General features: G+C 37.3%; 1 protein-coding gene across 1 annotated transcript in view; it reads left to right on the forward strand.

The window, feature by feature from the left end:
• The window catches only part of CATSPERE (catsper channel auxiliary subunit epsilon), a 226,285-nt gene that overhangs the window by 53,851 nt on the left and 149,689 nt on the right, over window positions 1-22,745 (forward strand). The window contains exons 4-7 of the mRNA XM_006157233.2: window positions 1,960-2,029; window positions 4,478-4,545; window positions 9,314-9,338; window positions 12,700-12,777. Of these exons, the coding sequence (XP_006157295.1) occupies window positions 1,960-2,029; window positions 4,478-4,545; window positions 9,314-9,338; window positions 12,700-12,777 (241 nt within the window). The remainder of the gene's footprint in view (window positions 1-1,959; window positions 2,030-4,477; window positions 4,546-9,313; window positions 9,339-12,699; window positions 12,778-22,745) is intronic.

A 22,745-nucleotide genomic window follows, 5' to 3' on the forward strand; every position in this document is an offset into this window, starting at 1 on the left:
AACAGTTTTGGTTTTAAAATCTATTTTGTCATAAATTAGTATCATGCCTCCAGTTTTTTTTTTTTTTGGTTCCCATTTGCATAGAATATCTTTTTCAGCCCATCTCTTTTAGTCTATGTATGTCTTTATCCATAAGATGCATTTCTTGTAGGCAACAGATACAGGGTTTCTGTTTTCTTATCCATTCAGTCAGTCTGTATCTTTTGATTTGAGAATTTAATCCATTATTAACATTCAATGTTATTATCAATATTTCTGGACTTGACTCTACCTTTAAGTTGGCCATTGTCTTCATTATCTTTTATTCCCTTGTTCCTGGCTGTTCATTCTTTAGTTTTTCTGAAACAGCACTCTCTTCAGAGTTTCTTGAAGAGCTGGTCTGGCATTGGCAAATTCTTTCAGGTTTTGTTTGTCTGAGAAGACTTTAATCTTTTTTTCCCATATGAAGGATAATCTTGCTGGGTATAATAGTCTTGGTTGAAATTGTTTCTCTCTTAACACTTTCAATATGTCTTCCCATTCTTTCCTTGTTTACATTGTTTCCATTGAAAGGTCTGGTGTTAGCCTGATGGGATGACCTTTGTAGGTCACGTGTCACTTCTCTCTTGTCAATTTTAGTATCATGTCTTTATCTGTGGTCTGGCCAGTCTGGCTAAGATGTGTCTTGGGGAAGATCTTCTTGGATTGATTCCATTTGAGGTCCTTTGTATTTCTTGGATCTGGATGGTGTGAGTGTTTCTCTGAACTTGAAAAGTTTTCTTCCAGGATTTCATGGAATAGATTTTCCATGTCCTTATCAGTTTCTCACCCTTCTGGGATACCAATTATTCAAATTTTTGGACATTTAATGGAATCTAGTATTTTGCATATATTATCCTCATGTTTTTTTTTGTTGTTGTTGTTGTTGTTATTTTTCTCTATCTTTTTGGTGTTTCTGGGTTTTTTTTCCTAGGTCAGAGTTTTTATCTTATACATAAGAGATTCGATCTTCAGCATGGTCTAGTTGACTTTTAATACTTTTTTTTCAGAGTTTTTGATTTCCTGTATTACAGGCTTCATCTCTAATAGTTCCATCTGATTCTTTCTTACAATGTCCATTTCTTCTTTCATATCATGGAAGGACTTCCTAATCTCTTGTAATTTGATATCTCTCTTCTGTTACAGCTCATATAGTTTTGTCACCATGAATGTTCTAAATTATTTCTCTGACATTTTGGTAACTTCCTCTATTTTTTCAAGAGATAGGAAAGAGTTATTGTGCTCTTTTGATGGAGACATATTTCCTGGTTTATTCTACTTCTAGCCATTGGGAGATATAATCACTTTTGGATACCTTTTTAAGGATATTTCTTCAACTTGGAACAAGTGTGCTTCCCTTTTGCTGTGGTCAGTTGTGTGCCAAAGTTTCTCTTCTGCTGTGTTTGGTAATGTGCTCTCCACCAGAGGAGTCTTCTATTCAGATGTCTGAAGAACAAGATCTCCTTTTTCACAGATTGTTCAGTAAGAGGAGGATCCAAGGAACCCTCACAGTACTAGGGTGTTTTAAAAGTATAATTCTAGACTTGTCTAGTCCCTTTAGAAGGTTGGAGAATGAGGAGAAAATGACAATATAAGAGGGAAACAAAAATAGGATAAAGAAGAATAAAGAAAAAGTTGCACACGGCACAGTTTCACCAGGGGGTTGGAGATGGAACTGGGTTCTGTTGGAGAGGTGGTGCCTGTAGGCTAAGGAGGAGTACAATATTAACAAAGGAAAGAAGGAGAGAAAGAGAAAAAAAAAAAAAGAGTCACCTACCTTACAGACAAGGGGAGCTCTGGAGTTTGGGGAGCTGGGCTGTGGACAGTGACCAGCCCTGCCTCAGGGTCCCTGGTTTTGCCAGGGGGTAGGAGATAGAAAATTCTTATTAATCACTTATTAATCTGTAGTTATTTCTTCTTTCCCATTTTTTTAAACACTAGATCACCCAGAACACAATTGCGATGTCATTCTCCTGGTTTTCAGCTTATAAAACCAATTGTTACAGGCCCAGTAAGTTGATTTTAATGATTACTTGTTAAACTCAAATAATCATACTTATTATATTTTATTTTGCCTTTCTTTTGAGCTTTCAACTTAATTTGACCTCTCTGAAATAATATTAATTATAACTATAAATAAGAGCTATTTTAAAATGATCAATATTCATTAATTTTTAGATATATTTTATCTAATGATAAATTATGAAATAATATTGACATGGCTATATATAGTTTTTCTTACCTTACCCTTTTTATTAATAGGTGTATTAAAGTTCATTGCTGCCACCTTAGATAGCATTCTCAGATGAATGGGTCTCATTCATACACCCTCTATGGTAATGCCCAGGATTAAGAGCAATTCTAGCAGATTTGTTTTCACTCTGCTGCATTTTCCACAGTTTAAGAAAATATATGTGAATGCAAATGAATGAGAATTATTTTTTATCCTCTCTGGTTTACTATAGACAAGCAAAACAGAAAGCAAAAGAAAAACAGAACAAAGCATTTTAAGACTTTTGGCACATTAATAATAACCAAGTACTGGCTACATACCTCCCAGATGAGTTTCCTACTCAAGTGTGTCTGAGACTACTACTGTAGAGACTACCTGTGCCACATCCAGCCTTTGCTTTGGAGTTTGTGCCTTCTCTCTGTTTTTAATTTTTTTTTAGAATTATTTTATTTTATTTATTGGACTGTTGGGAAAGTCATGACACATTTTTGCATAGAAAAATTTTTGCTCGAAAAAATATGTCATGACTTTCCCAATGACTTATGATGATTATGATTATGATTATTAATTTGCTATAGTGTGTGTGTGCTCATCAGAGACAGAGAGAGAAAGTAAGAAAGCAAGCCACCAGATCTGGGACTTGAGCTGCAGCTGGCCATGTGAGAATCTAGTGCATTAAGCACCATACCACCTGCTGGCCCCTGTGCCTTCTATTTAATTAATAAACTATTTCCAGGCATAAGTAGACTGATATGGGAGAGACCATATGAATATAAATTCATTTTTCAATTCCTGTAGTGAAAAATATTTGAATCTCTTTTCCCCTAAAGTTTACTTACCTCATCTATGTGTAAGAGAGACAGAGACAGTATCCCCAACAAGGTCCTGATGCTGCTGCAATCCACCCCAGGCCCTCAGCTAGCTCCAAATCATGGGCAAGTGCTTTCCTGGCACACTCTGGGAGGTCTCCAGACTTGAACTAGGAACCTCCCATGTGGGATTGCCATGTAGAAGCACCACATTTCACAGCCCTGCCACTGTCCAACTCCTGGATTTGTCCAAGAGTGTTTACCAGTTTTAAAAACACAATTCATAAGGAAATAAAAGACTCATTTCCCTTTTGTTTATGTTATAAACCCATATAACTGTGTAACATTGGGACCAGCAGATGGTGTAATATTTATGTCACTGGACTCCTACTTAGTCAGCCGTGATTTGAGTCCCAGACCTGGTGGCTTATAACATGCTGGGTGCATGTGTGTGCCTGCCTAAAATCCTGAGAGGCTAATGGAGGAGAAGGGCTTGTAATGTGGTCATCTCCCAGGGGGTGATTTCTCACTTTCTGTCTCTCTATCTCTCTCTTTCCAGTGAGTGCACACACCCAATAGCAGAAATCTCTCTCTCTCAAAAAACAAAAACAAAAACAAAAACAAAAAACAAAAAACACACACACACACACTGTAATTTTACATAAAAGGAATACACATGCTGGCTCAGCTACAGTGATGTGTCAGCAGAATAGTGCTGTGCAAGGCTGGACACGCATGGCCTCCCGCAGTTTCCAATGCCCACATCGCCTGAAAATAAACCAGGCACATGTGTGCAAGCAGCCAGTATACTGAGGAGCTTGACGGCTGGGGAAAGGAGACATTGGGTTGTGACAAGACCTTGTTGACGATGCTTCTCTCTCTTTCTAGCTCTCTCATATGTGCGAACATCCATGCACTACCATAAAAAATATGTACACACACATACATGTAAATGTAGGAATATCTTTTTCATTTATTTACAGTGTCATCAGATCTTTTAACCAGCAGAAGAGGTATATCTGACTTTTGAGTACTAAAAAGTACTCAGTTGTAACAACCAAAAGTGTTTCCAGGTATTCCATAATGTCCCCTTAGAAGTAAAATCACCCCAGGTGAAAAACACTGAGTGAGAAAATTAATTGAATGTATTTCAGCAAGGAGACAAATATAAGAGAAACTGTAAGTATAGAAAATCATCAAAATGTCTTCTAAATTTGTCATTCCTGATAGTAAATTCTTACCTACAGAGAGTAGCTAATGAAGTGAACTAGTATTAATTTGTTATGTTCTAAAATTTATCCCTCTTCCTCTAATCTTAGATAAATAATTTATTCCCTCTGTGACTTTGATGCTTATATCCATATTTGTATTCATGTTGATGTTAGTATATCATAATTTATTTCACATTTTCTTTTAGGATGAAGAAGAACGCTATCTGTCTGTGGAAGACTCTCCTATTTGCTTTCTGTGGTATTTTAGAGTTATGTAAGTAATGTAATATTGAATACAAGGTAACTAATAATTTTGGAGATTATTTAGTTTCAACTTTCAATTAACCACAAATTGATTATCTATTTTATGATTTTCATACAAAATTTTATTCACCAACCACAATATTATCAACTATGCTGCCAAAGTAATACCGAAGAACTAATAATAAATAACAGAACCACTCTGAACATATATTATATCAACATGTTCATACTTAATTTACATTCTTTCTCAAAAAATTTTTAGAGACATTTTTGCTATAGGGCATGTGCGTTCACTGGAAAGATGGAGAAAGACAGACAGAAAGCGAGAAATCACCCCCGAGGGGTGATGGCTGCAATCTCCTCTCCTCCTCTTGAGATTTTGGGCAAGCATGCACACATGCTGGTGTGAGTTTTAAGTCACCAGGTCTGGGACTTGAACCATGTGGGAGTCCAGTGACACAACCATTACATCACCTGCTGGTTTCATTTCTCAATTTTTTAATAACCACATATAAAACTTTCCATTTATTTAGACTTTTTTACATGTCTGAAAATAAAGTTGAAAATTTTTTCATAAAAATGTCTGGACATTTTTATTAGATTTACTTCTAAGTACTTTATATTTTTGTTGCTATCATAAATAGCCAAAATTTTTAAATTTTATTTTCTAACTAAGCCTTGCTGTTGTATAGATTAAGATTTATATCTTTTCAAGATTTTATTTTTTAGAGCTGTTTAGAAGTTCACAGCAAAATTGAGAGGAAGATAGAAAGATTTCACCTGTACTCCCAGCCCAAACACATGTATATTCCTTCATTATCAATATTCCCCACCAGAGGGGTACATTTGTTACAGTAACTGATGAAACTGCATTGACAACACCATAGTTTACATTAGTGTTTACTCTTGGTGTTGTACATTCTATAGGTTTGGACAAATGTGTGATCACACACACACGCATATATATATACACATACATACACTATTATAGTGTCATGTCTGATAATTTCAGACATGCTATGTCTAGTTGTGATACTTGATCTGTCTATTTGGACTGTTTTTAGCTCTTTAGTCTGCCTTGCAATTTTTCTTAATAGCTAGCTATCATGTCCTGAGTAAAAGAAACCACCAGAAGTAGGCCTTTATTAACATGGTAGTAAGGTGTAGGTGGTAGAAGGGGAGCATGGGATAGTCCTGTGTTTACGTTTCAGTCTTTCAGTGAACCTGTAACTCTGAACTGTGAACTTCACAAGTATTTCTCAGCGTTTTTCTCCCCTTTAGGTGGGAGAGGATGATTACAATGGATTGGAGTTGGGTATTTCCCTTCTTCCAGGTCAGTTAGGTTCTGATAAAACCCCAGAAGTTGCCAGAAGCTTTTTTCAGATATTTGCTCTGAAAACTTAGTTGAGTTCCTGGAGGTAAAATCACCAAAGTGTGGGACTCTCTCTGACAAAGTGGATCCCCTGGAGTTTTAATTCTGAGGGTTGTCCATGCCTCACCTCTAACAATTACTGTTCTGGATTTCTTTTCCCAACACTGTTCTTGAGTGGATTTCCGCTCCATCTTGTCGTGATTCTCTATATCTGCCTCTCTCTCCAATTTTAGGGTAACAATTTGTCCTGAGACCTCTCTTTTCTTACAGATCTAAGAAAAGTTGTGCTAGTTTGCTCAGCTTTTCATCTGTTTTTATAATGGAATGGCAACTTCCAAACTCCTTATCATGCTGAATCAGAAACAAGAAGTTCTACAGTTTACTCTCAAATATCAATATTTGTATTTAGCAGACTCTATAAATTCTCATATTAATTGTAGTAACTTATTTATGTATGTTCTTAGAACTTTTACAAATCACATGACCTACAAATTAATGATGGTTTTATTTATTTCTTTCTATTGTGTCATTGCATAGGAAAACATAGCAAAAAATCTGTCATGACTTTTCCAGTGACCCAAATAGTTTTCCTTTTATTCCTTCTTACTGCATTGGCAAGAGTAACAAAGACAATGTTTATGAAGAGAGTAATAGCAGACCTCCTTGTCTTATTCCTGATCTCAAAAGGGAGACTCTCATTATTTCATTTTTTAAAAAGTATTATTTATTTTATTTTATTTATTATTATTATTTTTTTATTTGCTATAGGGTATGTGTACTCACCACGGAGAGAAAGAGAGAAAGCAAGCTTCCATGTCCAGAACTCAAACTGGTCTACCATGTGGGACTCCAGTGCCTCAACCACTACACCACCTATTGGCCCCACTTTTTATTTTCTTTTTTTTTTTAAGTTTTGCTATATGGTATGTGCACACCCACCACGCACGTGGGCACGCAAAGATGGAGAGAGAGAGAGAGAGAGATGAGAAATCACCCCTAGGGAGATTGGGCATGCTGCAATCCTTTCTCTTCCATTCTCTTCTCAGCATTATGGGTATGCATGCAAATGCACCTGACTGTATTTCAAGCTGTCAGGTCCAGGACTGCAACATCTCTGTCAGTTGTGTGTGATCCAGCACCTAGCCTCTGTGCCATCTGCTGGCCCTATTTCACAATTTTATATACATTTATTATAGTTTTTCTGGTCAATACTTTTTCTGAAATAAAGGAAGTTCCCTTTCATTTCAAATTAGTTGAGATTTTTCTTATGATTTGGTATTAAATTTATTCAAAATGTTTCTGCTTTCATCAGAAAGTTTATATACATTTTATGGGACTAGCAGATGGTGTAATGGTTATGTTGCTGGACTCCCACATGACTGACTGCAGTTCAAGTCCTGGACCTGGCAGATTGAAACTCATGCCAGGTACATATGCATGCATGCCTAAAATTCCTAGGGAAGAATGGAGGAGAAGGGATTGCAGTGTGGTCATCCTGCCTGGGGGGTGGGGGGGTGATTTCTTGCTTTCTGTCTCTCTGGTGAGCACAGACACCCTCTAGCAAAAATCTCTCTCTGGGTACCAGCAGTTGGTGTAATGGCTACGTTGCTGGACTCCCATGTAGTCAACCGCGGTTTGAGTCCCAGACCCAGTGGCTTAAACTCATGCTGGGCGTGTGTGCGTGTGTGCCCAAGATACCGAGAGGAGAAGGGAGGAGAAGGGACTGCGGTGTGGCCATCCAATTTCTCAGAGATTTCTAAGAAGTGCTCAGAGAGGCGGAAAAGCATGTCTGCTAAAGAGTAAGGAAAGTTTGAAGATATGGCAAAAGTGGACAAGGCCCATTATGAAAGAGAAATGAAAACTTATATCCCTCCAAAAGGAGAAACAAAAAAGTTCAAGGATCCCAATGCACCCAAGAGGCCTCCTTTGGCCTTTTTCTTGTTCTGTTCTAAATATCACTCAAAAATCAAAGGAGAAGGGAACCAGCAGTTAGTGTAATGGCTATGTCGCTCGACTCCCACGTAGACGACTGCGGTTCTCGTCCCGGACCCGGTGGCTTAGAACTCACGCCGGGCACATGTGTGTGCGTGCCCAAGATCGCGAGAGGAGAATGGAGGAAAAGGGATTGCGGCGTGACCATCCCCCCTGGGGGGTGATTTCTCGCTTTCTGTCTCTATGTCTCTCTCTGTCTGTCTGGTGAGCGCACGCATCCTATAGCGAAAACCTCTCAAAAAAAAAAAACAAAAAAACAAAGGAGAACATCCTGGCCTATCCACTGGTCATGTTGCAAAGAAACTGGGAGACATGTGCTGCAGATGATAAACAGCCTTGTGAAAAGAAGGCTGCTAAGATAAAGGAACAATATGAAAAAGATATTGCTGCATCCTGAGCTAAAGGAAAGCCTGATGCAGCAAAAAAGGGAGTTGTCAAAGTTGCAAAGAGTTAAAAAAAGGAGGAGGAGGAAGATGAAGATGAGGAAGAAGAGAAAGATGAAGAGGATGAAGAAGAAGATGATGGTGATGAATAAGTTGGTTCTAGTGCAGTTTTTTTTCCTTGTCTATAAAGCATTTAAACGTCCTGTACACAATTCACTCCTTTTAAAGAAAAACATTGAAATGTAAGGGTGTCTAAGATTTGTTTTTAAACTGTACAGTGTCTTTTATTGTATAGTTAACACACCACCAAATGTGTCTTTCGATAGCCCTGTCCTGGTGGTATTTTTCAATAGCCACTAACCTTGCCTGGAACAGTATGGTTGTCAATTGGCATGGAAATTTAAAGCAGATTCTTGTTGGTACACAGCACAAATTAGTTATATATGTGAGGGTAGTTTTTTCATCTTCAGTCATCTTTGATGCAGCTTTTATACAAAATAATTGTTCTGGGGAACCAGCAGTTAGCGTAATGGCTATGTCGCTGGACTCCCACGTAGTTGACCGCGGTTCGTGTCCCGGACCCGGTGGCTTAAAACTCACGCCGGGCGCGTGTGCGTGCGTGCCCAAGATCCCGAGAGGAGAATGGAGGAGAAGGGATTGCGGCGTGACCATCCCCCCGGGGGGTGATTTCTCGCTTTCTGTCTCTATGTCTCTCTCTGTCTGTCTGGCGAGCGCACGCGCCCTACAGTGAAAATCTCTCTCAAAAAAAAAACCAAAAAGCAAAATAATTGTTCTGTTAACTGAAAACACTCTGAAACTGCAAAAAAAAAAAAAAGTTGCAGCTGTTTTGTTGACACTCTGAATGCTTCTAAGTAAATACAGTTTTTTATTAGTAAAAAAATAGTAACCTTGTTTACATATTTATAATATAAAAAGTTATTCAGAAGCTCAAAAATATGTATAGTAAAAGTAGAATATTCAACTAATGTTTGATATACTGTTTACTAAAATTCTTCCTCTTTTCCCAACAGAAATTTCACTCACAATTTGACCCAGGTAAAATATTTTTTAAAATTTTATGTAGTCATATATCATATATCACTGCTGTATAATGTCCTTCTTCCATATTTACCAGATGAGGATTTTTTTTCAGCTAATTTTGCAACAAAATTTGCTTAGTGCAGTGGTATTTGAGGTGTGTTTTGAGGACTCCTAAGGTGCCATAAAACCTGTTCAGTGACTCATCTCCCTTTTCTAACAACATATCTGTGTCAGAATGAATTTCTTCCCCTATACTCCTACACAAACAATATAAACCTACAGTTTTAATTCAGGAGAAGACATAATTATTCTAATGTTTTATATTAATACAGATACTAAAAAGATTTTGAAAAACATTAACCAGACTTCTTACTAATTTTTTTCTATTGTGAAATATACAGTTATTTTTTCATAAAAATATGTTAGATAGCAAAATAGGTTTATCATAGTTTTAAAAACAAATAAATACCTTTAAATGTTCTGTTTTAATTTGTTATTTGGAAAATATTGAGAGATACAATCCACATAAACCAAAAGCCTTCTAAGAATCTCAATATTTTTTTTTCTTTTCCTTCAGAATTATTTTATTTTAAATTTATTTATTCATTTATGTGTTTATTTTAATAAACACAGAGAGGGACAGAGTGAGAAAGAGAGAGATGGAGAGAGGGAAAGTGAGAAAGCAAGCCACCAGGTCCTGGACTCGAACTGCAGATGGCCATGTGGGAGTCCAGTGCCCTTAACCACCACGCCACCCAAGAATCTCAATAATTTTTAAGAAAAGGGCCATCAAGTGGCACAGTGGTTAAGGTGCTGGACTCCTACATGATCAACTGTGGTTCAAGTCCCAGATCCGGCAGCTTGAAACTCACACTGGGCACATGTGTGTACATGCTCAAAATCCTGAAAAGAGAATAGAGGAGAAGGAATTGCCATATGTTGGTCCCAATAATAATAATTTTTAAGAGTATGAAGAAGGCCTGAGGGGCCAGAAGATAGCATAATTGTTACATCTCTGGACTACCATGTGTTTGATTATGGTGGAAGTTCTGGACTGGATGGCTTAAAACTCACAGCAGGCGCTATGCCCAAAATGCCGAGAGAAGAATGGAGGAGAAGGGATTGTGGTGTGGCCATCCCCTTTGGGGATGATTTCTCACTTTCTGTTTATCTGTCTGGCGACTACATGCATCCTGTAGGAAAAATTTCTTTCTCAAAATGAAAGAAAGAAAGAAAGAAAGAAAGAAAGAAAGAAAGAAAGAAAGAGGAGTCCTGAGATCAAAAAGCTTTAAAAACTTTGGAATAGAGGATGATTACAAGTTTGGTGGAGATATAGATATATATAAGATTTGAATTAAGATGGATAGTATTTGGAAATTATAGCTCTATATAGATACTTTAATTTTATAAAAGCAGGGATGTATTGCAATGAAGAGGTAGTTTTAAAAAAAGTATCAAACTGCCTGGAATGGATAAAGATGGTCGAAATGAGCCGATTTGTCCATAGGTACTCTTACCTCAAATCTCTTTTACATTACTTAATTATTTTTTAAGGCTATAACAGGGCTCAAAAGCAAGAAAGAATATTATCAGTGGATAAGAACTTTTAAGATAGGATCTAAAATTCAAAATTCCATAATAGATTAAATGGCAGAATAGATACAGCTGAGAAAATTGGAGAATTGGTGGTTTGGGATAGGAATCAAGTATAATTAGCACATAAAGATGAATAGATACAAATTTTCAAAGGTTGAGCCAGCAGGTAGCATAGTGATTAAAGTGCTGGACTCCCACATGGCCCCATAAACAAGATTTGGGAGGGGCAGCAGATGGTATGGTGGTCAAGGCATTGGACTTCCACAAGGCTGGCTGCAGTTTGAGTACCGGACCTGGAGGCTTGCTTTCTCACTTTCCTTCTTTCTCTGTCTCTCTCTCTGGTCAAAGTAAAAGAATAATAATTCATTAATTAAATAAATTTTTAAAAAATACCAGTTACCTGGGGTACAGGTGGACTGATAAGAACTGAGTAATGGAGTATAAGGTAGAGGGATCATTTTTGCTGTATTTTTTTTCGGAGAGGTTTTTGCTATAGGGCGCGTGCGCTTGCCAGACAGACAGAGAGAGACAGAGAGACAGAAAGCGAGAAATCACCCCCCAGGGGGGATGGTCACGCCGCAATCTCTTCTCCTCCATTCTCCTCTCGGGATCTTGGGCATGCACGCACACACACCTGGCATGAGTTTAAGACACCGGGTCCGGAACTCGAACCACGGTCGACTACGTGGGAGTCCAGCGACATAGCCATTACGCTAACTGCTGGTCCCTTTTGCTGTATTTTTAATATAATTTTTTAAATCTATCTATTTATTTATTTGTAGTCATTTACTGTACATCAATACAGTGTACAAAATGAGATTTTCCATCCAGTATACATTGTATATTGGCTCAATCAAGGATATTACTGTACATGTTGTCATCAACAAATAATTTTGTATTTCTTGTTTCTTATGTATTTTGCTTTATTTTTCCCCCCTTGATTCCCTACTTCTCTCCCTCTGCCAACTCCCCCCCTCATCCTGCACTGCCTCTGGTACGTACAGTTTTCCATACCTTTTTTTCCCCACATTTTATTGATTCACTAAAGGTCTTAATTAACTTAAAGACTTTCAATAGGAAGCACAGCTGACATATACATATTTATGAAAACATGTCTGACTTTAGGTGTAAAACTCAGTGAGTAAAGTGAACATTCTATAAAGTAGCACCTTGCTGGGACTGTACAGCTTACTGCAATTATTAAATAGGTATTAATATGTATCTTTAATGTTTTTTTATTTCAAAAAAGTTTAGTTTTAATAGATAAAATTAAAAAAAAATGGTAAGTGAAATTTGCTTAAACTTAAAGCCAGGAAAAAGGTTAGAATTCAGTTCAAATAGTAGGTAGAAGAATATATAATTTGTTCTTAACTGTGCAAATAAATTATACAAAAAAATAACTGAGAAAGAAACAAGTAAAGCTATATTGAAGAAATCATGTAAGAAGTAACTAAAGTAAGTTACGGATAGCATGGGTTAAGGTAATTTTATTATTGCAAAAAGTATGCTGTGTCTGTTTACTGATGTAAAGAAAGATATATATGCATTCACATAGAATTTTAACATTTGTTACTGAAGGGCAGTACAGAGGATGTCATTAACTTTTTCTTCAAATGTCTTCTTATTCTTTTAATAAAAAAACACATATTGCTTTTGATTTTTTTAAAATGGGTTTTAAAATTTTTGAATAGATAAAAACATTTTTGTGGATATGTTTTACTATACCTAAAAATGAAATTTGAACAAGATGTAAAGAAATGCAAATACATTTATGTTACAGAGTCTCATTTTATGGGTATATGATCCAGAGAATGCAGATTCTTCAGAGTTAGCACGGACAGCCAAAGTACCTTCTCTAGTAGGTATTAACGTTGTTATTGTCATAGATAAAGTAATATGCTTCCTTTCTTTTTTTAAAGGCTATAAATAACTAATTGATAAAATTTTTAAACTGCCCAGAGAAAACTAAATAATTTCATTAAGTTTAGCCATTATATTGGGAACCAACAGTTAGCGTAATGGCTATGTCGCTGGACTCCCACGTAGTCGACCGCGGTTCATGTCCCGGACCCGGTGGCTTAAAACTCACGCCAGGCGCGTGTGCGTGCATGCCCAAGATCCCAAGAGGAAAATGGAGGAGAAGGGATTGCGGTGTGACCATCCCCCCTGGGGGGTGATTTCTCGCTTTCTGTCTCTATGTCTCTGTCTGTCTGGCAAAAACCTCTCAAAAAAAAAAAAAGTTTAGCCATTATAGTGATTTTGAACTTGTTCTTGATCTAATTATAAACTTTTCTATAGAATTGTTATTGAATATTCTTCATGTTTTCTGTAAATCTCATTATTCAAGAAGGGCCATTATTAAGGCACTTTACAGATGTTCCTTGAGTATCTCAAGGGCCACTGAAGCTATCCTTCAAAAATCAGTCTAATCTGTTACTGATTCCTTTATCACTTGGAGAAAAATGAATTTCCTAAATGTACAACACAGTGAATAAATATGGCCTTTTTTCCCATCTGCTACAAATTTACTTTTTTCAATATTTAAATTCTATCTTCTATTGCAATTAAAATGTATTGAAATGAAATGAAATGAGCAGGTAGCTCATGAGAAACGGTCATGTTAGTTTCTCATGGAATTGTTTACATCTTAACCAATCAAGACCTATCTGCTTTTTTAGTAGTACATTACCCTGGTGTGGTAATCAAATTCATAAGAGATAGACTGATAAAATAACAAGCAAGCATTTAATTATTTTATCTGGCAGTCAACTTTAGAGGGAATAATGGTAATTAAATACTTTAAGCATGGCTGTTAATTTTAGGTCTTGTTAAGTAAGAATGTATGTATTTTAATAGTATTTAGTGCATTATACCTAGCACTTTTCTTTTTGTATCTCTCTATCCATGACTGTGTCAAGTCCCTTCGTCCGTCCTTCCTTCCTTCCTTCCTTCCTTCCTTCCTTCCTTCCTTCCTTTTCCCTTCCTTTATTCTCTTTTCTTAAAATTTTGCCAGAGGATGCATTGCCTTGCAGGAGAAGAGTGAAAAGAGACAAACAAACAGAAATGAGAAAATACCACAGCCCCGGAGGTCATGATCATGTTCATGTTCAATCCCTTTTCCAGTTTTCCTCTTGGGACTTTAGGTACACATGTACCTGATGTATTTCTCAAGCCTCTGGGTCCAGGACTTGAACCACAGAGGTGGCCACATGGGATCCAGAAACCTTAACCACCACACCATGGGCTAGCCCACATGTAATTTTCTGAAAATATTCTCTGGTTCTTCATTACAAATACTATAGACTAGGAGGCTCTTAACATGGTATGCAATGCCTTTGGTATCTGCAACTCTTCTCTGGCCTCAGTCTCTAGCAGCTGGACTCTGCTGTCTCTTGTGCACACACCTGCTGTCCCATGTGTCTGTGTTTGTGTCTTTGCTTGTGCTGTTTCTTCTACATTGACTGCACATTTTTTTCTTCATTTTGATGACTTCTACTCATGTTTTAGATCTCCAGTCCAAGAATCATTGCCTCCAAGATGCCCACCATGGTCAAATCAGGATTTTTTGTTTCACCATGAGTAGTCCAAGGGGGTTATTTTAATTGTTACCGGTTTTTGATCATCAACAAAATAGCTATGGCAAAATTTAAATAGTCTATTATTGTTTTTATAAGCCAGTGATGTACCTAAGAGACATCCACCTCCTGAGTCTATCCCTGACTCTTCACTCTTTATTCCCTTTGTAAACCACCCCTGACTTTGACCTCTCAATGATCTCTATTTTTAGCTCATTCTTATATTTTATTGTATGAATTTCAACTCATTCTTGGCATCTCGACCGATTAATTCCCTTTCTGAGGCTCACCCTATCCCTAACATACTTACCATGAAAAAGAACCCTAGAAGTAGGATGAGGCTCAGAAATAGGGTCCAGGATAACTATTTTGCACAATTTAGTTTACAAATATTAAAAGACTTAGGGCATTATTTTGTTTGAGTTTTCCATTTCTGTTATTTTAATTAGAACGTCACTCAGAAAAAAAGCATAAAAGCTGAGTATAGAGTTTAATGAGTAACTATAAAGAAAATACTTTATAACTACTATCAAGAAATAAATCACTGGGGCTAGCAAGTGGCATGGTGGTTAAGGTGCTGGGCTCCCACATGGCTAACCATGGTTTGAGTCCTGGACCTGATAGCTTGAATCATGCCAAGCTCATGTGTGTGTGTATGTCCAAATCCCAGGAGGAAATGGAGAAGAAGAGATTGTGTTGTGGCCATCCCCTCTGGAGGGTGACTTCTCACTTTCCCTCCCACTGTCTCCCTTCTCTCTGGCAAGTGTTCTCACTTATGGCAAAAATCTTTTACTTATTTATTTTTTTAAAAGAAAGATGGGACTAGCAGTTAGTGTAATGGCTATGTCGCTGAACTCCCCGTAGTCAATCGTGGTTCGAGTTCCAGACCCGGTAGCTTAAACTCACGCCGGGCATGTGCGTATGTGTGCCCAAGTTCCAGAGAGAAGAATGGAGGAGAAGGGATTGTGGCATGGCCATCCCCCCTGGGGAGTGATTTTTCGCTTTCTTTCTGTCTGTCTCTCTCTTTCTGGCGAGTACATGTGCCCAGATAGCAAAAACCTCTCCAAAAAAGAAAGAAAGAAAGAAAAAGGAATCACTGAACAACTTACAGTATCCCCCACATGTCTTCATAAACATTTCTCCCTCTACCTTATAGTAACTATTATTCTGAATTTTACATTAATAATTGCTCTGCTTTTCTTTTTAGTTTACACATGTATACCTAAACAATACTGTCTAATGAGTGTATTTTATTTATTTGATTTCATGTGAATAGAATCATGTTTTACGACAGTCTGCATCTTGCTTTTTTTTTTGGCCAACAATATGTTTATTGATTGATTCATGTTGTGTGTGCTTATATTTTGTCCACTCTCATGCTGCAAAGCATTATATTTTTTTAAAGAATTATTTTATTTAAGTTTGTTTGTTTGTTTCTTTGTCTGTTTGTTTTAACTTGACCAGAGAGGGACAGAGTGAGAGAGAAAGTGAGAGAGTGAAAGTTAGAAAGCAAGACGCCATGTCTGGGACTCAAACTATGCTTGGTCATGTTGGAGTCCAGCACCCTTAACCACATAACACCTGCTGGCCCCATTCAGAATTATTTTTCATTAAAGATAGTAACCATAGGGACCAGCAGTTAGCGTAATGGCTATGTCGCTAGACTCCCATGTAGTCAACCACGGTTCGCATCCCGGACCCGGTGGCTTAAACTAACGCCGGGTGTGTGTGTGTGTGTGTGCCCAAGATCCTGAGAGGAGAATGGAGGAGAAGGGATTGCGGTGTGGCCATCCCCCCCCTGGGGGGGTGATTTCTCACTTTCTGTCTCTCTGTCTCTCTCTGTCTGTCTGGCGAGCGTACGCACCCTATAGCAAAAACCTCTCCAAAAAAAAAAAAAAGATAGTAAACATAGTAGAATATATAACCTATTGGAAAGTTAAGTATTTGTTAGATAAATATTCCTCTGTTTTACTGCATATAAGAAATAAAACAGAAGTATGGAAATATCCAGTTTATTTATCTGCTCTTGAAATACTGTCATCAATGCCTTGTTACTTGTTTTACTTCACTTCTAACCTTTTTGAAAGTTTTTTTTTTAATGATAGGTTTATTAGCTTTCTTCACTTTGCATTCCATTATTTTTATATAATTTTTAAATTTTAGAACAGTTTTAGATTTACAGAATTATTGTAAAGATGGTGAGAGTTTCTATATACTCTATACCTTGTTTCCCTTGTTACTAATATTCTATTCTTGTATATTTGTCACAATTAATGAACTAATATTGATGCATTGCTATGAGGTAGTTTAAAAAATGTCATGGAATATGTGCATTTTGAAAAAATTATGCGTGGATTTCAAAAATTTTTGCCCCAAAATAAACTCATAATTAAATCAATTTTCCATGAACTTTTTGAAGTCCTATTGTTCTAGCTAAAGTCCATGTTTTATTCATATTTCCTTAGTTTTTCTATTATGTCAGTTTTCTGCTCCAGAATCCTATGCAGGGTAGCACAGAATATTTCCTTATCTCCTTTGGCTCTTCTCGGTCCTGGCAGCTCCCCAGCTTTCTTTGTTTTTGATGACCTTGACAATTTTGAGATTGTTAGTCAGGTATTTTGTTGAATTTCAGTCATTTGGGATTTGTCTGAGATTCTTCTCATAATTAGACTAGAATCAGGTGTTTTGGAAGGAAGACCTTGTAGGTAACCTGTCATTCACATCACATCATATCAAAGATATATACCATTAATGTATCACTGTGGATGTTACCCTTCATCACTTGCCTTGAGGTACTGATCTTCCAGTGTAAAGTTATTCTTTATTTTGCCTTTCCATATTATTCTCCTTTAAAGTAAGTTACTCTGCACAGTTATATTCTATCTTCTTAAGGAAGGAGTATTTACATAAAGTTTTTGGAATTCTTTTGTGAGGCAGACATCTATTATCCCAGAATTATGTATTTATTTAATTATTAATATCAGTATGGACTTATGGATATTTAGTCTATATTTTAGGGTTAATACAGTACTAGTTTATTTATAAGGAGCTATTTCAGTTGGCTTCTGTATCCCTTTGACATTTTCCCATCATTGTGAGGGATTTTATGTTTTATTGCTTTGTTTGTTGGTATGCTTACTTTTTTTTTTTGAGAGATTTTTGTTATTGGAAACATGTACTCACCAGAGACAAAGTGAGAAATCACCCTCCAGGGAGGACGACCATGCTGCACTCCCTTTTCCATTCTCTTTTCAGAATTTTGGGTAGACACGCACACGCTCTCAGCATGAATTTCAGGCCACCAGGTCTGGGACTCGAACCACAGTTGGCCATGTGAGAGTCCAATGACATAACCACTATACCATATGCTGGGCCAGGTATGCTTGCTTTTAACACTTTCTTACCCTCAGGAACTATAAAATGCACCAAACTAATCTTATGTATTTAATGCCACAGTCCTAGAATCAGGCATCTGCCTTAGGACCTCTGGGTTCTTTTATTAGCAAATTATATTGCAAATCAAGACCTAGATGATAGATGTGCTCATTGCTAGTCAATCATTGTTCCCTCTCAGCTGTCAAAAGAAGGCAACATGTTCATATACTAATCCCATGCATATATACACATACCTATATATTTTTAATATGGAAACATTTGTATTTAAGATAGTCATGAGTTCATACTGATGACTCCAACTCTAAATTACTATCATATCAATCATTTTTTTCCTCCTTGCTTGCTTATCTATAATCTCCTATTACTTTAACAGTGCTAAACCAACCTTTTTTTATCTACCATCCAAATATTGGTTTAATCTCATGTTGTATTAGTCTGTTTGGCTGCCATAACAAAATACTATAGAATGGATTTCTTAAAAAATAGAAATTAATTAATTAATTTTTTAGAGAGAGATTTTTTTGCTATAGGGTACATGCACTCACCAGAGAGACAGAAGATGAGATATTATCTCCACCCCTCCCTCCCGCCCATGGGGATAGCCACACTGCAATCCCGTCTCCTTTTGGGATTTTGGCCAGCATGAGTTTCAAGCTACTGGGTCCAGGACTCGAACAGCAGTCAGTTATATAAGAGTCCAGCAATGTAACTCACTCTGGTGAGTGCATGTGAAAAAATAATGATACTCAATAAGATAAATAACTCTATTTGTAGAGAGAAAGATTTATTATTTTTTTTTGAGAGTTTTTTTTTGCTATAGGGTACGTGCACTCGCCAGAAAGAGAGAGACAGAGACAGCAAGCGAGGAATCACCCCCCAGGGGAGATGGCCACACCGCAGTCCCTTCTCCTCCATTCTCCTCTTGGGATCTTGGGCACGCACACACACGCGCCCGGCGTGAGTTTTAAGCCACCCGGTCTGGGACGCGAACCACTGCCAACTACATGGGAGTCCAGTGACATAGCCATTACACTAACTGCTGGTTCCAAGAGAAAGATTTTGACTACAGACATATGCACGTCCCAGAGAGACAGAGAAACAGAAAGTGAGAAATCACCTGGGGATGGCCACGCCACAAACCCTTCTCCTCCATTCTGCTCTTAGGATCTTAGGTATGAATGCACATGTGCCCGTCATTAGATTTTAAGCCATGAGGTCCAGTACTTGAACCACAGTTGATTATGTGGGAGTCCAGTGATGTAACCAAAATACCATTTGTTGGTCCCAAGATAAATAATTCTAAAGCAAAGTTACTTTTTTTTTTTTCAACAGAGAGCTTTACATTCTTTTTTTTGGAAAGGTTTTTTGCTATGGGGCATGTGTGCTCGCCAGAAAGACAGAGAGAGACAGAAAGTGAGAAATCAAACCCCAACATTTATTTAAATATATTTTTTAATTTCAAGAAAAGCAGTTTTAGCTTTAATAAATCAAAAAAATAGTAAGGAACTTTTCTTAAACTTAAAGTCAGGAAACAGGTTAGGATTCTGTTCGAATAGTAGGTACATGAACCTACCAGCAGCTCAAAATAGGACAAAAATCCTTAAAACCAGAAAACAAAGCCTAGAAGAAAATCAGCAATGTTTTAGTCAAGAGTCATAAAATTCCATCTCACCATTTCAGTCTCAGGCACTTAATCTATCTTCTGTTGTGGTTTGATTTTCCCAATTAAATTCTGGGATATAATGTTCAACTCCAGACTTGCCCCTATGCTTAAGTTGGCTGTTTTTTTAGTTTTCAAAGTTTTATTTCTGTGTATCTATATTTACTTTTCCTGGTATAGCACTCCCTTGAGAACTTCTTGGAGAGCTGGCCTGGTGTTGATAAATTCTTTCAGGTTTTGTTTATCTGAGAATGTTCTTGTCTTTTCCTCTCATATGAAGGATAATCTTAGCAGGTACAGTATTCTTGTTTGAAATTGCTTTTCCCTTAACACTTTGAATATATTTTCCCATTCTTTCTCGGTAACTTGACGTTTCTCTCTTCCAATCTTAGTATCTTGTCTTTATATGTGATTTTGGTCAATCTAGCTATAATGTTGTCTTGGAGAAGATCTCCTTGGGTTGATTCTATTCAAGGTCCTCTCTATTTCTTGGGACTGGGTCTTTGAATGATTCTCTAAATTTGGAAAGTTTTCTTTCAGGATTTCATGGATTAGATTATCAATGTCTTATTAGTCTCTTCACCTTCTGGGATACTAATTATATGGACGTTTGGACGTTTGATGGTATCTAGTATTTCTCATATTATTCTCATTTTGGGGGGCAATATTTTTAGTCTTCATGGTGGATTTTTCAAGACCAGAGATTCTATCTTCTACATCTGAGATTTGATTTTCTGTATGATGTAGTCTGATTTTAATACTTTCAAAGGAGGTTATGACTTCCTATATTGTATCCTTCATCTCTAACAGTTCCATCTGATTGTTTTTTATGGTGTCTACATTTTTTCTTTTAAATCTTGCAAAAATTTCCTCTCCTCCTGGATCTCTCCAGCTCCTTTTTTCTTCCTCTTCTGCAGTTCATTGTCTCTCTTCTCTCCCATCTCTGTTAGCTTTGTCACTATGAATATTCTAAATTCTTTATCTGACATTTCCATGAATTCCACTGTACTATCTCAGGATGAAAATGAATCTTTATTTTCCCTTGGAGGAAAGGTGTTTTCTTGCTTTCCCATATTTCTTGTGACCCTGCAGTGATTTCTAGTCATCTGATGAATAGTGTGTTTCTTCCTAATTCTTAAAGTTCAATCTGAGCGTTTTGAAGTGTGCAGGAGGTGATCTGCAATCTGTCTTCTGTTCCATTTTCACTCTTTATGGGTCAGATTCAGTGGGAATAGAGAAATATTCTGACCGGAATCATATTCAGATGTTTGGATCCTGTTCACGTGGACCTGTCTAGACACTTAGTGTATACAGGCTGAGTAGCCAAGGAATAGTGATAAAGAAAAAAGGAAAAAGAATTAGAGCACAGGAAAGAAGAGGAAAAAATAAAATAAAAAGAAAAAAGAAAAAAAGATACTATAAAAACTTTAGATTTCAATTTTAAAAAGCAAAAAATGAAAACCATGCAGCACACGAAAGCAATATCTCACAGCTCAAGTTTTGTATCCATCTAAGGATGGGCCTGGGTTTGTGCCTTTCCTAAATGATATGGGGAAAGGCACCAATTAGTACAATAAAGGAGGGGTTTTAGAGTCCAGGGAATACTTTATCTTAATTTTTTTAAAAAAATTAAAAGACACAGGGAGACAGAGAGAGACAGAGAGAAATGGAGAGAAGAAGACAAGTAGTACCACCCACTAGAAATGAATCTGGAGGGAGAAATCTCAGCAGAAAATCTTTTTAGTCAAGGGTAGCAATATTTCACAGCTCAAGTTCGGTATCCATGTCAGGATGGGTCTGGGTTTATGCCTTTCTCTCTAGACATAAATCTGGAGGAAGAACTCCAAGCGGAAAGTCTTTATTTTTAGTCAAGGGAAGTAATATTTCACAGCTCAAGTTCAGTATCCATGTCAGGATGGGTCTTCACTTCGCTCATTAAGTTCTCTATATTCATCCACTTTGAATCAAATGATAGGGTCTCATGTTTCTTTCCTTTTTTTTTTTTTTTGAGAGGTTTTTGCTATAGGGCACGTGCATTCACCAGACAGACGGAGAGAGACAGAGAGACAGAAAGCGAGAAATCACCCCCCAGGGGGGATGGCCACGCCACAATTCCTTCTCCCCCATTCTCCTCTTGGGATCTTGGGCACGCACACACACGCGCCTGGCGTGAGTTTAAGCCACCGGGTCCGGGACACGAACCGCGGTCGACTACGTGGGAGTCCAGCAACATAGCCATTATGCTAACTGCTGGTCCCAAGGGTCTCATGTTTCTTATGGCTGAGTAATATTCCATTGTATATATGTGCCATAGTTTTTCAAAGCAGTCATCAGTTTTTGGACACTTGGGTTGATTCCATGTCTTAGCAATTGTGAATAATGTTGCAATAAACATGGATAGGCAAGTATCTTTTCAAATGAGTGTTTTCCTTTTTTTTTTTTTGGAGAGGTTTCTGCTATAGGGCGCGTGCAACTGTCAGAAAAACAGAGAGAGAGATAGAGAGACAGAAAGCGAGAAATCACCCAATCACCCTCCAGGGGGGATGGCCATGCCGCAATCCCTTCTCCTCCATTCTCCTCTTAGGATCTTGGGCTTGAGTTTAAGCCACCAGGTCCAGGACTTGAACCATGGTTGACTACATGGGAGTTCAGCGACATAGCCATTATGGTAACTGCTGGTCCCCCATTTTTTGGATAAATACTGAAGAGTGGGATTATTGGATCATATGGTAGTTCTACTTGTAGGTTTTTGAGGAGCCTCCATAATGTTATCCACAGAGGTTGTACTAGTTTGCATTCCCACCAACAGGGTAAGAGGTTTCCTCCTTCCCTACATCTTCACCAGCACTTGCTTTTCCTTATTTTTTGGATTCTATCCTTTCTGACTTGGGTAAAATAGTATCTCATTATGGTTTTGATTTGCATTTCCCTTATGATGAGACTTTGAACTTTTTTTATATGTCTTTTGGCTATTAATAAATTGTCTTTGGAGAGTTATCTATTCAGTTCACTTGATCATGTTTTTAATTGGATTAATACTTTTTTATTGGTGAGATGCTTGAGTTCCCTATATATTCTTCCTTTCTTCCTTTTCTTTCTTTCTTCCTTCCTTCCTTTCCTTCTCTTTCTTTCTTTCTTTCTTTCTTTCTTTCTTTCTTTCTTTCTTTCTTTCTTTCTTTCTTTCTTCCTTTCTTC

The sequence above is a fragment of the Tupaia chinensis genome, unplaced genomic scaffold (genome assembly GCF_000334495.1).
Source record: "Tupaia chinensis unplaced genomic scaffold, TupChi_1.0 Scaffold000532_1, whole genome shotgun sequence".
NCBI lineage: Eukaryota > Metazoa > Chordata > Mammalia > Scandentia > Tupaiidae > Tupaia > Tupaia belangeri.